At 43.2% G+C, this 15,990-nt stretch overlaps 1 protein-coding gene across 18 annotated transcripts in view; it reads right to left on the bottom strand.

The window, feature by feature from the left end:
• Nucleotides 1–15,167, bottom strand: part of LOC137433857 (CLIP-associating protein 2) — a 186,780-nt gene extending 171,613 nt beyond the window's left edge. For 4 of the 18 annotated variants that reach the window (XM_068126323.2, XM_068126333.2, XM_068126343.2 and 1 more), the window contains exon 1: nucleotides 8,338–8,888. In XM_068126323.2, coding sequence (XP_067982424.2) covers nucleotides 8,338–8,422 — 85 coding nt within the window. In that variant the 5' untranslated portion in view covers nucleotides 8,423–8,888. Of the gene's footprint in view, nucleotides 1–8,337; nucleotides 9,005–14,853 lie in introns of those variants that run through there. The other 14 variants (XM_068126315.2, XM_078783418.1, XM_078783395.1 and 11 more) reach the window with 11 other exon arrangements.
• Nucleotides 15,168–15,990: the final 823 nt, after the last annotated feature.

Genomic DNA, 15,990 nt, shown 5'->3' with positions numbered 1-15,990 from the left:
GAGGTCCGCAAAATGAGTACCAGATAACTGGTTATGGAGAGGCATTGCATCAGCAGCAGACGTGCCCACAGAAAAATGATGCAACCAGCAGCCGGGTGGCTGCGCACGAACCACCCACCCACCACATATATGGTCTCAAGGTTAATGATCTCAATGTGTCTTTTGACAGACTAGGCAAGTTATCACCGGGATCCTCGTCAAATTCCAAAAGCCTACCATAATCTATGGGGGTACATCGGCGCTACCTAACACTGATGCTGCCAATTGCCACTTGCTGCATATGATAGAAGAAGATGCTGATGCTGTTGACAATTACTAAGTGTTGCCTTTTCTTATCCACTGAAGATTAAATTATTGTGCAATCTGAAATATCAGTTATTTTCTGCATCTTTTTTGTTCCTGCATGTTTGATTGGTTAAGTAATCCTTTCCTGAATTGTTTTACTTCTTTAATTATAAATCTGGGCTTGTTTAAAAAAAAAAAATACAAGATTGAGGCTCATGGAAGAGTAAGATAAAATAAGGCCAGAGGAAGGGAGAGAAACAGTAACCTGCAGGTAAGAAGTTTAGGTTAATGGGATTAGAGAGGATTATTGCGAATAGGGATGGGGATGAAAAGAGATGGCGGTACACCACCTGCTTGAAGACCCGGAGGATAGAGCGGGATTGAACAGACTCGAAGACAGTTCCAGAAACGGGAGAAAAGAGGAACAAAAGTCTGAATTTTGGGAGTTTAACCAGAGGGGGATTCTGGAAGAACGCGCGTGTTATAAAGTTGCTCAGGTGGGTTGGAGGGTTGAGAGAGCAAAGGCAGCTCGATGGAAGGAAAGACGGTAAAAATAAATAAGTAAAACAAACAAGTCACCAACCCGTCAGTGAGGGCTTGGGAGTTCAACAGGTCTTTGAACTTGGGAGTTCAACTTCATCCGAGCAAGACGAGAGCAACCGGCCTTGTGCTTCATTCCAACAATTCACCTACATGATGGTTCTTTATTTTTCACTCTTTCAATCCATTCTACCTTTGTTGTTATTTTTGCTCGTCATCAATTCCTTTCCAGCGTTGTTCTAGCTTCTAATTTCTAGAGGATTTATCAAATAAAATGCATCGTTCCCGAGATAAAGTTTTACTTTTTGGGTTAATTTGCAAGGGGATTTGAATCCATCATTGCTTCTGATATGAAATCTTTCCTCTTCTCCAATGGCTTGATCTCTGATCATCAATTTGGTTTCAGACCAGGTCACTCTACTCTGGACATGCTGCTTCTGCTGTCTCAACAATGGATGGAGGTCCTCAATGCCAAACAGGAAATTAGAGCTGTCTCCCTCGACATATCACGTGCCTTCGACACGGTCTGGCACCCCGCTCTGCTCACCAAACTCTCCTCCTTTGGTATCCATGGAAATCTCCACGCATGGCTGGCGGACTTCCTCTCTAGTCGTCGCCAACGTGTGGCCCTGAATGGGTTTCTCTCATCTCCTCTTCCTGTTCAGGCTGGAGTTCCCCAAGGCAGTGTTCTGGGCCCCGTGCTTTTTCTGGTCTTCATCAATGATCTCTCTGACTCTCTCGAAAATCCTCTCTATCTCTTTGCTGATGACTCCACTCTCTGCCGCTCCATTCCTTCTCCCTCAGATCGGCAGTCTGCTGCCTCCTCACTCTCTGAAGACCTGGACAAAATCACAGACTGGTCAAACAAGTGGAACATGTCTTTCAATCCTGACAAATCTCACACTCTTACTATGTCTCTCCGAAAAGATCGACTGGACAACCCTCCCATCTACTTTCTCAACAATCCTCTCCAAGAAGTTCTATCGCTCAAGATTTTGGGTCTCACTATCTGCCATGATCTTTCTTGGGAAAACCACATTTCCAAGCTGGCCTCCAAAGCCAGTCGCCGACTGGGCATCCTCCGTCGTGCAAAGTCCTTCCTAGGCACACCTGAGCTCCTCACCACATACAAGGCTTTCATCCGCAGCTCAATGGAATACTGTTCTCCCCTATGGGCCGGTGCTCCTGCCTCACACCTAGCTCGGCTTCACGCTGTTGAAACCAAAGCTTTCAGAATTATTGGAATCTCCCGCGATGAAGCTATCTCTGAGGGCCTTTCACTCACTCACCGCAGGCAGGTAGGTGGTCTTTCTGTCTTCTACCGACTCCTCTCCGGCCTTGCACCCCCAGCTCTCTCTGTGCTCTGTCCCCCAAATATTCCTACAGGTCGCACAAGATCTGCCAGCAACCCTCTGATGGTTAAACTGCCGAAATCTCGGCTCTCCGCTCACCTTCACTCTTTCATTCCTCTTTTCTCCCGCCTCTGGAACAAACTCCCTCACTCCCTTCAATCCCACTCCTCCCTCCAGGTCTTTAAAACAGCTGTTCACCACCATCTCTTATCTTCCCCCATCCAAAACCTTGACCTTTTCTACCCCCGCTAATTCACCCCAGATCCACCTTGTTTGAAATTCCAACTTCTTTCCTGGAAGTCCTGGCAGTGTCCATATGTTTTATACCTCTCCCACTGCCCCCTTCCCACGCCCCCCCCCCCCCCAAAGCCCTCGCCCTCTCTCAGATCTCTCGATGTCTCCATGTCTCTCGGTCCCTGCTCTCAAATGTTGTGTTTGTGTCCTTCCCCCTCTCTCCCCATCTTGTCTACCGCTCCCTATGTTATATGTTTTATGTGTCGGTTTGTCTTTCTGTGTGATTAATGTTCGCTCTTTCACGAGCCTCGATCTTGTATACAAAAAAAAAAAAAAAAAAAAAAAAAAAGGGGTTTCTGTTTACGTCCATCGCCAAAGGTGGATGGGGGTGAGGTTTTCACCCCTGTCTGTCTATTTGTCTCTGAACAGGATATCTCAAAAAGTTGAGGACGGAATCAGATGAAATTGCGTGGACAGGATGGGTGTGCAACAAGGACGAAATGTTTAGATTTTTGTGAAGATCCGGATCCGGATACTAGAACATATTCATTCAGTAGTGTCTTCATCATTGAGAGATAGGGCCAAACATGATATGCAGTATACCGTAGCAGGATATCTCAAAAAGTTATGGACGGATTCAGACGAAACTAGGTGGGTGAGTTGGTTTGGTGACAAGAACAAGCCGATAATATTTTGATTAAGGTGTGAATCCAGATCCGGCCTATCAGTGGGATAGAAAACGTAAACACCTCAGCCTGGAGGAGGTATGCTCTCTACTGAGTGCCGTTCTAGTTACCCTCGCCAGAGGAGAGGGTATTGCATTTGAGTTTGTTTGTCTGTCTGTCTGCACAAAATAAATATGATTTTCTCTGCAACCATTGGTCAGATTGACAGGAAATTTGAACCATAGGTGCACCTCCACCTGTACAATTTTATTATAATTATGACGTCATATGTCATGTGGAATGGGCGCCATCTTCGAAAACCCCAAAAAAAACTTTGCACCTCCATATCTCCAAAAGCGCTGCATAGAAAAATTGAGCCATGGCTCATTTTAAAGAACTCTCTCCATGGGGAATAAAATATATTAATATCATACGTCCCTCCATTATGACGTCATAATTCGACAAGTACAAAACTTCATCCGATCAAGATGACATTTCTTGAGTGTCATCTAGGGATAAATTGGTGGAGGAAAAAAAAAATGATGACCATCGGGAAGTGGTTCGGCCGCTATATTTGTTTAAACACAAAAGCCTTAAAAACCACTTTAAAAAGTCCTGACGAGAGTTTGCTCTTGTTACCTCCGCCACCAAAGGTGGATCGAGGTTATGTTTTCACCCGTGTCTGTTTGTTACTTGCATAATCGAAGATTTTTCCAAGTATATTGGTCAGTTGCGTTTGTGGTTCTGTCTGTCTGTTTGTTTGTTTGTCTGTCTGTCTGTCTGTCTGTCACTGGCCTACAGGTCACAATTCTAAACCGATCGTCACGAAACTTCACCAAGTTGTATAGGTCGTCCCAATTGAGAAGCCTATTGTTTTTGGGGTCAAAAGTCAAATTTCTAAAATCGCCATTTTAAATCCGATTGACTTGAAAATTGAATAGCATTTGCATATAGAGTCACTAAATTGGGAAACATACTATTTTTGAGGTCAAAAGGTCAAAAGTCAACTTCAGGTCAAACTTCCAAAATCATCAATTTTCATCTTCAAAACCATCAATTTTCATCTGATTGACTTTGAAATTGAACAGCATTAGCACATTGTGTCACTAAATAGGAAAACCAACTATTTTTGAGGTCAAAACGTCAAAGGTCAACTCAAGGTCAAATTCCAAAATCATCAATTTTCATCTGAAAACCCATCAATTTGCATCCGATTGACTTGAAATTAGAACAGCGTTTGCGTATTGCCTCACTGAATTGGGAAACCAACTATTTTTGAAGTCAAAAGGTCAAAGGTCAAACTTCTAAAATCTTCATTTTTCATCTGAGAAAACATCACTTTTCATCCTGTTGACCCGAGCTTTGATCAAGATCGTAAATTTTAATCTTCATGAAATGGACAATTTGCTGTGTCAGTGGAATTTTTTTCTTGGGGGGGGGTGGGGGGGGGGGAGGCGGATTTTGCAAGTATCGTGTTCCACATGACGTCTTCTTGTTTGTTTGTGAACAAAATATCTCAAAACGTTGTGGACGGATTCGGACAAAATTTGGCAGAGATGTAGCGTATGTTACAAGGACGAAATGATTAAATGTTGGTGAAGATCTGGATTCGGATCCGGCTAGTATAATTTTTTAAGTGATTCTTCACCATTGGGAGATAGGACCAAAAACTATACATAGCAGGATATCTCCAAAAGTTATGGACGGATTTGGACGAAACTTAGTGGACCGGTTGGGTGTCTGACAAGGACAAATATATTCGATTTTGGTAAAGATCTGAATATGGATTCGGATATGAGAATCATTTAATTTTTATGTGATTCTTCACCATTGAGAGATCGGGCTAAAACCAACATATAGCAGGATATCTCAAAAAGTTACGGATGGATTTGGACGAAACTTGTTGGACAGGTTGTGTGCGCGACAAGGAAGAATCTATTCAATTTTGGTGAAGAGCCAGATCCGGATCCAGCTAGTAGAATTTTTTAAGTGATTCTTCACCAATGAGTGATATGGCCAACCCGGCGGAGGTATGTTCTCTACAGAGTGCCCTTCTCGTTTACTCTGTTATTTGCTTCGTCATAGTTTTCCAATATTATGAGTTTGTTTATCATATCAATCGATTCTATTTCTTTCCCCTCTTTTAATTTATATTTATCTTTAAATTTTCCAGATTCTGTTTCTTAACTTGTGACATATATTTTCCTTGTGGATTATTCTGTTTGTCCTGTTTTCGTTTTCTCTTATTTCCTTTTACCTTTGCACCTTTCTGCTTTCATGATGATTTTGATTTCCATTTGGGAAAGTTGTTCCTGTTAAAGTTGTTAATCTCTTTTGAATGTACAGTGCTGCAGAAAAACTTACCCTGTTGATTTCTCTTCTGAAGAAGGGTTCATAGGCTAGCTTAGAGGCATGCACACTTGACTCCGAGCTGACTGGCCTGGGTATGAATTTCAACCCAGTTACAAACTTTCCTATTGGTGCTTCATAGGCAGGGTGTTGCATCACAAAGTACACCTTCCCTCCGATGGATGTTAAGGTGGGTGTCGCATCTGCTAGTGTTGACTGGCAAACGTTAAACATTCAATGGTGTCTTTAGCGTAGATGAAGCGAGTTATCGCCAGCACCCTAATCAAATTCTAAATTCCTGTCTCAATGTTTTGAGGCACTGCAGCCTTCCCTTAAGGTGCAGTCACACTATGACGTTTTAGAGAAACTTATATCTAGCGTATGAAAAATCATAAAATAATGTCAACACGTCGGCATACGCCCAAAAAAGCATCGAAAATTCTACAGCATGAATAAATTGGGCGTATGCATAACGTATTGAACGTATACATAGCGTATGTCTAACCTATTAGTAACCTATCACTAACTTATATATAACTTATGACAGCGTATCACAGCGTATGGCCAGCGTTCTCGACTTATGCCCAACGTATGAGTAACTTACGAGAAACCTATGCGCAGCGCGCTCGGCGTGTTGCCGACAATCACGTGACGTTCTGCATAAATACGGCGCCGATCTCAACAGGATCCTCCATCTTCTCTGATGACGGGTGGAGAAGTGATGATGAGCTACTCACAGGCCCCCATATATACAGTGACCGCAAAACGCTGGCAAAACGCCAATAATACGCTAGTTGTACAGTAGAAACACGTTCAATAAGTTACTCCATCGTCAGACATACGTCTAATACGTCTGAATACGTCAATATGCGTTGCAGATACGTCAGATACAGGTTAGATATAGGTTAGAAGTAAGTTACTCATAGGTTATCAATAAGTTAGCTGTACAGTACACCTTCATGCCAACGTATCTCGACGTATGAGTAACGTACCTCCAACGTATTTAACGTATGTCTAGCGTATGTCTAGCGTATGCCTAACGTATGCCTAACCTATGAAGAGGACGTCGGCATACGCCCAAAATTTTTGTGCATGCACAAAAATTTATTTCGGCCTCTGCGTACAACAACGTATGCCAGCTTATACCAGCGTGCTTTTAACGTATACAACTTATACCAAACCTACCCCTAACTTATGTCAACGTACACCAGCGTGTTGGTGAAAATTCACATACGTCGGCATAAGTTACTGCTACACGTTATAGTGTGACTGCACATTTAGTAATGATGAAAACAGCCACAGCTGATAGTGATGATGGTACAAGCAGAATAGATTCAGAATTGAATCCCAAATATGCATTCGCTATGGCTGACAGGATGGCCTCGAGGTATGCACCCTCACCTCTAAGTGGGCTTCCGGTATTAGTCGGTGAATTTAAAGATCCCATGGTTTCCTTCGCAAAGAGTAGGTGAGCTATTGCCAGCACCATGAACAAAATCCAAATTCCTAACAACTGCTGGGAGAGGGATGGTAAATCACCCAGCAAGACCCCTGACCAAGAAACTGCATCGGCAGAACCAACGCTCTGTAACAGAGTATGGTACATCGGATATGCATTTGCAATTTGCAACTTGTGGAGGGATGTTCATGATGTCAGTTTCCAGAGTACTCATTTGCAAATCCAGAACGTAATTCTGAGCTTCGGGGGTAGTTCAGTGAAGTAGAAAGAAATATCCATGGTGGAAGAAGCCAAAATCCAAACTCTTCACCAAAAAAATTTGCATTCGAAATTTTAACCTCAAATTTACGTTTTCATACTCTTTAAATATTAGAACTAATCTTCATAAAGAGAATATCTAACCTCATTATTATTATCACTATCACCTCTCATAAACTTCCTTTGGATCTCCAATTGTGCTATGCTATCTTCTGGGAGTACAGGCCATGAATGCAGTAGCAATTGTACAAATTAGGAAAAATGGAAAGGAGATTGGAATGGAATTGTTGTATCAAAGACGACTAGATATGGGCATCTAAGGGACATGGGTCGAGAAGGTTGGAGGGAGGGGAAGGTGGGTGTTAAACAATACACTCATTTTGAGTTGTACAATATTATATGGCCTCCGACATCATTCCTTTGCAATAAAACTTGATCAGAGGGCAAATCATCCCGCCAGTGTGTGGCAGACAAGATGTATCCATTGTCAATTAAAATGGGTGTGATGCTCATCCAATGTCCCTCCTGACCCCTCCACAACAACTACTGGCAATTGCTTGAGAAGGTTAACAAAAATGCCTTTCACGTCATACATCATTACACGTCAACAACTGAAAAGTTACCAATTAAAGCACAACTTTGCTCACTCTCGTCAAACACAGTGGTCGTCAATGGAGAAAAAGGGTATCAGCATTCGCACCGCAAACTTCCCCAAAAAAAAATATATATATATATATATATAATTCTAGGAGTCAAACTGCTCCATTCAATATGCATATCTAAAACGAGGACACCAAATAAATGCACAAAAGAATTGCTACAACAAAGCGGAAGTACGTCATCAATTCCCCAGATCCTTGGCAAGAGGGTAACTAACCAAGGTGCTGAAATTGTGCGCCAGCCAGAACGCCTAGATGCAGCCAGCCGAGACTAGATAGACGCCCGCTCGGACATCATGCTCGAGAGAGAGGAAAACAATTACAAGCTTCTTTTTTAAAAATGCAATGCACCAAAAAAAGAAGGAGAACAGACAGATAGAGAAAATCCGCCATCATCGATCAATTATTCGGGGGGGGTGAAATAGGTATATCAAGGTAACAAACAAAGCCACGCTCTTCGACTGTAACCCCGACATTAAACAAAGGTCATTTATATTCGTCATGCATTAAGAAATAGCCTGGTTATAAGCAGTTACCCGCATTGAGGCCTTTGCTTGCAGGAGAAGGTGCTCGCTTGAGGTAAGGTTGCATTGCCCGTGCATCACCAGGTGCGGGACGCATGTGGTGCGTGTTTGCGTTGTTCGCACGCTAAAGGGGCACTGTATGCGCGATCGTCGCAGCACATATACAATGCACGAATAAAGGCACCAAAGGGAAATATTCCATCTTTAACATACACATCTTACCATCTCGATTCACAATTCGACAGGGCTATTCTTTAGCCGTTATTTTGTTTCAAAACCCATTATTATGCGCTACAGCTACGCGGTACACACATTTCATGCATTATATGTGCGTGCCGACGATCTCACCCCTCCCACTCTTTCCTTCCTTCCTTCCTTCCTTTCTTTCTTTCTTTTTCGCTCATAACAACGAGCCAAGTTGCAGATCGAGAACAATGAAAATCCCAATCATACGTTAAAAAAATTTGAACACATGGCAATGAATTTTTTTTTGAACACATGGCATCAAATGTATGGCGAACAATTTGATAACACCGAGCACAGCCTTCAAAAGCAGGGGTGACAACAACGGTACTCGGCACAGCGCATACCTTCGCAACGTTGAATAGTTTACGTTTTGCATCCCACTGATAGGCCGGATCTGGATTCAGACCTGAACCAAAATCTAATCGGTTGTTCTTGTACCCTAACCAATTCGTCCACCAAGTTGAAACATAACTCTTCCATAACTTTTTAAAATATCATGTTACATATCGCTTTTCGCCCGATCTCTCAATGGTGAAAAATCACAGAAAAATTTAATAATTCTCGTATCCGAGTCAATATTCAGATCGTCACCAAAATCGAATCGATTCGTCCTTGTCAAACACACAACCTGCTCACCAAGTTTCATCCAAATCCTTCCACAACTTTTGGAGATATCCTGCTATGTATCGTTTTTGGCCCCGTCTCCCAATGGTGAAGAATCACTTAAAAAGTTAAATAATTCTCATATCCCAATCCATATTCAGATCTTCACCAAAATCTAATCGATTCGTCCTTGTCAAACACACAACCTGCTCACCAGGTTTCATCCAAATCCTTCCACAACCTTTGGAGATATCCTGATATGGATCGTTTTGGCCCTATCTCCCAATGGTGACGAATCACTTAAAAGTTAAATAATTCTCGTATCCCAATCCATATTCAGATCTTCACTGCAATTGAATCGATTCGTCCTTGTCAAACACACAACCTGTTCACCAAGTTTCATCAAAATCCTTCCACAACTTTTGGAGATATCCTGCTATGTATCGTTTTTGGCCCTGTCTCCCAATGGTGAAGAATCACTTAAAAAGTTAAATAATTCTCATATCCCAATCCATATTCAGATCTTCACCAAAATCTAATCGATTCGTCCTTGTCAAACACACAACCTGCTCACCAGGTTTCATCCAAATCCATCCACAACCTTTGGAGATATCCTGATATGGATCGTTTTGGCCCTATCTCCCAATGGTGACGAATCACTTAAAAGTTAAATAATTCTCGTATCCCAATCCATATTCAGATCTTCACTGCAATTGAATCGAATCGTCCTTGTCACACACACAACCGGTCCACCAAGTTTCGACCAAATACGTCCATAACTTTTTGAGATATCCTGCTATGTATCGATTTTAGCCCCTTCTCCTAATGTGAAGAATCACATAATAATTAAATAATTCTCGTATCCGAATCCATATTCAGATCTTCACCAAAGCCGAATCAATTTGTCCTTGTCACACACACAACCTGTCCAACAAGTTTCGTCCGAATCCGTCCATAATTTTTTGAGATATCCTGCTATATATACAGTGCATTCAGAAAGTATTCAGACCCCTTCACTTTTTTCACATTTTGTTATGTTGCAGCCTTATGCTGAAATCGTTTAAATTCATTTTTTCCCTCATCAATCTACACTCAATACCCCATAATGACAAAGAGAAAACAGGATTTTAGAAAGTTTTGCAAATTTATTAAAAATAAAAAACAGAAATATCTATCTAGTATATATATATATAAAAGAAAGTTTTTGTTTGTTTGTTTGTTTGTTTGTCTGCACGTGCTAATCTCCTGAACGGTGAAAGATAGGAGGAAACCTCTAAAACAAAAAATGTCGGGACGGGCTCCAGGAAGGTTATAGACGAGGTGGTGAGGCTGGTCTGGGCCCATTTCGCAATTAAAAGCTGAGCTGAATTATAGTAGTCAATCTTCTATGGCCGCGGGGTAAAAGCTGAATTATAGTAGTAAATTCATTCAAAAATAACCTGGGCAATGCCGAGTGCATTCGGCTAGTCACTTATACATAAGTATTCATACCCTTTGCTATGACACTTGAAATTTAGCTCAGGTCCCTCCCATTTCTCTTGATCATCTTTGAGATGTTTCTACACCTTGATTGGAGTCCACCTGTGGTAAATTTAATTGTTTGGACATGATTTGGAAAGGCAAACACCTGTCTATATAAGGTCTCACAGCTGACAATGCAAATCAGTGCAAAAACTAAGCCATGAGGTCGAAGGAACTGCCTGCAGAGCTCAGAGACAGGATTGTGTCGAGGCACAGATCTGGGGAAGCCTACAAAAAAAAATCTCTGCTGCATTGAAGGTTCCCAAGAGCACAGTGGCCTCCATAATTCTTAAATGGAAGAAGTTTGGAACAACCAGGACTCTTCCTAGAGCTTGCCGCCCGGCCAAACTGAGCAATCGGGGCAGAAGGGCCTTGGTAAGAGAGGTGACCAAGAACCGGATGGTCACTCTGGCTGAGCTCCAGAGATCCTGTGTGGAGATGGGAGAAACTTCCAGAAGGACAACCATCACTGCAATACTCCACCGATCTGGGCTTGATGGCAGAGTGGCCAGACGGAAGCCTCTCCTCAGTGAAAGACACATGAAAGCCTACATAATCTTGTTTCTCACAGTCTGAGAGTCCTTCAGGTGCTTTTTTGCAAACTCCAAGCGGGCTTTCATGTGTCTTTCACTGAGGAGAGGCTTCCGTCTGGCCACTCTGCCATCAAGCCCAGATCGGTGGAGTATTGCAGTGATGGTTGTCCTTCTGCAAGTTTCTCCCATCTCCACAAAGGATCTCTGGAGCTCAGCCAGAGTGACCATCGGGTTCTTGGTCACCTCTCTTACCAAAGCCCTTCTCCCCCGATTGCTCAGTTTGGTCGGGCTGCCAGCTCTCGGAAGAGTCCAGGTTGTTCCAAACTTCTTCCATTTAATTATGGAGGCCACTGTGCTCTTGGGAACCTTCAATGCAGCAGAGATTTTTTTTTTAGGCTTCCCCAGATCGGTGCCTCGACACAATCCTGTCTCTGAGCTCTGCAAGCAGTTCCTTGGACCTCATGGCTTGGTTTTTGCTCTGATATGCATTGTCAGCTGTGAGACCTTATATAGACAGGTGTGTGCCTTTCCAAATCATGTCCAATCAATTGAATTTACCACAGGTGGACTCCAATCAAGGTGTAGAAACATCTCAAAGATGATCAAGAGAAATGGGAGGCAACTGAGCTAAATTTCAAGTGTCATAGCAAAGGGTATGAATACTTATGTCAATGTGATATTTCAGTTTTTTCTTCTTATTAATTTTGCAAAACTTTCTAAAATCCTGTTTTCTCTTTGTCATTATGGGGTATTGAGTGTAGATTGATGAGGGAAAAAATGAATTTAAACGATTTCAGCATAAGGCTGCAACATAACAAAATGTGAAAAAAGTGAAGGGGTCTGAATACTTTCTGAATGCACTGTAGTTTTTGGCCCTATCTCCCAACAGTGAAGAATCACTTTAAAAATTCTACTCGCCGGATCCAAATCCAGATCTTCACCAAAATATAATGACCCCAAAATTTCACCCCAAGGTGAAAACCCTTGTCATATATGCTACCTATCTGCCAAATTTCATCCGAATTCGTTCACAACGTTTTGAGATATCCTGTTCACAGACAGACAGAGACAGACAGACAGACAGGGGTGAAAACATAACTCCTCCTTCCACCTAAGAAATATCATGCGACATCCTGTTGCTTTTGACACAATCTCTCAATACGTGACTTTCAAAATGACGTATTCCACCCCAGAAAGCTCAATGCAGAAACCCCAGAAAACGGTGGTGTTCAGGGCACCATAAAGTAGAGTATACTAGTATAGTGTGCGCAAGATAAGGCTTGTTACCTAAAACAGTTTACAAAGCTTTAAAAAGAAACCACAAATTCTCGTACCCAGAATAGAACCATCACCAAAATCGAATCAATTCGTCTTTCACAAATACGCAACTTCTTGTCCACCAAGTTTCGTCAATATCCGTCCAAAACTTTTTGAGATATCGTGCTCACAGAAATATAGAGAGACATGGGTGAAGACAAAACGTCCATCCACATTTGCTGGTGGAGGTAATGAATGACGACACAAATCTCCCCCACCATTAAATGTCATGGCACAATGTCAATACCCCCTGCTTCCTCGCCACCCCTAACCCCCACAATCATAAGCCAAACGTCAAACCATATCGAGAAGCCCGTCGAGAAGGGAACAACATGTGGTGACACCCCCGTCGAGCACGCAACGTCACGTCGACACCCCCATCAAGCATGCAACGTCACGTCGACACCCCCGTCGAGCACGCAACGTCACGTCGACACCTCCATCGAGCAAGCGTCACGTCGACACACCCGTCGAGCACGCAACGTCACGTCGACACCCCCGTCGAGCACGCAACGTCACGTCGACACCCCCGTCGAGCACGCAACGTCACGTCGACACCCCCGTCGAGCACGCAACGTCACGTCGACACCCCCGTCGAGCACGCAACGTCACGTCGACACCCCCGTCAAGCATGCAACGTCACGTCGACACTCCCCGTCAAGCACGCAACGTCACGTCGACACCCCCGTCAAGCACGCAACGTCACGTCGACAACCCTGTTGAACCCACAATGTCGCGTCGGCAACGTGAAATCTCCGCATTAACACCCCGTCAAATATACCACATCACATCTCATTGCCAACACTGTCGAACACGTCACGTCACATCATGTAGACAAGCTCGTGGAACATATGTCACATCGACAACCCCAAGGAAGATGTCACATCACATCACATAGACAAACCTGTGGAACATGTCACATCGCATATACAACCCCGTGGAACATGTCACGTCACATCATAGACGACCCCGTGGAACATGTCACATCACATCCCATAGACAACCCCATGGAACATGTCACGTCTCATCACATAGACAACCCCGTGGAACATCTCACGTCACATCACATAGACAACCCCGTGGAATAAGTCACGTCACATCACATCGACAAACCGTGGAACATGTCACGTCACATCACATCGACAAACCGTGGAGCATGTCATGTCACATAACACCGACAACCCCGTGGAACACGTCACAACACATCGACAACCCCGTGCAATGTCACCACATCACATAGACAAAACCATGGAACACGTCACATCACATAGACAATCCCATGGAACACGTCACATCACATAACATAGGCAAACCTGTGGAATAAGTCACGTCACATCACACAGACAACCCAGTGGAACATGTCACCATCACATTACGTAGACAACCCCGTGGAACATATGTCACATCGACAATCCCTTGGAACATGTCATATCACATAGACAACTCCGTGGAACATGTCGTCAAACATCAAAAAACATCACCGTGGAACATGTCATGTCACATCACACAGACAACCCCGTGGAAGAAGTCACGTCACATCACATAGACAACCCCGTGGAACATGTCACGTCATATCACATAGACAACCCCGTCGAACATGTCACATCACATCCCATAGACAACCCCATGGAACATGTCACATCACATAGACAACCCCATGGAACATGTCACATCACATAGACAACCCCATGGAACATGTCACATCACATAGACAACCCCATGAAACATGTCACATCACATAGACAACCCCGTCGACCATGTCACATCTCATAGACAACCCCATGCCATGGAACATGTCACATCACATAAACAAACCTATGGAACATGTCACATCACATCACACAGACAATCCCGTCGAACATATCACATCACATCACATAGACAATCCCGTCGAACATATCACATCACATCACATCACATAGACAACCCCGTGGAATAAGTCTCGTCACATCACATCGACAACCGTGGAGCATGTCACGTCACATCATAGACGACCGCGTGGAACACGTCACATCAAATGACATCGACAACCCCGTGGAACACGTCACATCACATAGACAACCCAGTGGAACATGTCACGTCACATCACATAGACAACCCCGTGGAACACGTCACAACGTATCGACAACCCCGTGGAACACGTCACATCACATAGATAACCCCGTGGAACATGTATTGTCACATCACATAGACAACCCCGTGGAACACGTCACATCACATAGACAACCCCGTGGAACATGTCACATCACCACCTCAAACATCAGATACATCTCCCACGAAACACCACAGAAAGTCTCCATTATCTCACCTCCAAGAACCATGTCCCGTGTTCCTCGGATGCCTCCTTTTCCCTCCCGCCGATCGAAGGTGATGTCAATAAAGCCTGGAATTCAATCAGGAGATTCCGCCACACGGCGTCGCCCTCCCTACCCTCAGCGCCACAGATAGAGCCTGGGATTCCCCCAATAACCCTGATGCTATCACTTCCTCCTTCTCTGTCCCTGCAAATAAAAACTTCCCTTTATTCGAAAATAGATGAAGGTGAAATTACAATGAAGCGATGAATGCAGATCTTCTTCTGGCTTCGATATTCTCCTCCCACCCGGAATACCTCTTCTTCTTCATATTACGTCCTCTCCTTCTTCATATTATCCTCCTCTTCTTCTTCCTGCAATCCAAACGTCGTTCTGCCTCGGTTCCCCATCACCAGTAGCGACAGTAGTATAACCAGTAGTTCCAGTAGGGACATTTACCTCAAACAACCGACGTTAAAGCCACCACTCTCACATCACTCGAAGATAAGTATAAATAGTGTTACCCTTATTTATTTACCCTGGCGTTGATTTACTCGTCATATTTCCCTCATGAACATTTCCCTGGTGATTCAGGCGTGCTTTTCCAGCGATGCTCTAAACAAAATGCGCGTCAATTTTCACGTCGATACACCGTTCCAAAGAGTGAATAATGGCTTCACTTGATTGAAAAGGTACAAATTTACTCACGTCCACGAATGGTGGAAATTGAATATAAAAAAGGAGAAAAACAGTAAAAAAAATATATATATATATATAGTTCTCCAAGCTGTATATCTTTAATTACTATGTAATAACTAATAATTACTCTTCACACGATCGTCTATTTTTGGGGAGTGAAGTGAACACATTTTATTCCTCCTCCCGCACCTGCTCATTGACAGGTGATGGTTATAAGTTTTATATCGACTTAACAAACAGCTGCGGGCCAAATGTCTCAAGTACACTTTGTACTATCTGATGAATCTGTACGTACCTCGTCACCAAATAAATGTGCAATGCACTGTATATATATTTATTATCTACCATAATACTCCAACAATGTCAGTTTGAGTGTTAGTTCAGGTGTACAGGTGTTTGTACAGGTGAGTCCCCCTTCATAAGGATAGGTTTTAAAGGCCAATCTTTTAACG

Source organism: Myxine glutinosa, chromosome 1, assembly GCF_964187855.1.
Source record: "Myxine glutinosa chromosome 1, kmMyxGlut1.1, whole genome shotgun sequence".
NCBI lineage: Eukaryota > Metazoa > Chordata > Myxini > Myxiniformes > Myxinidae > Myxine > Myxine glutinosa.
Note: the sequence above shows the minus strand (reverse complement) of the source record. Positions and strands in the feature narration are given on the sequence as shown.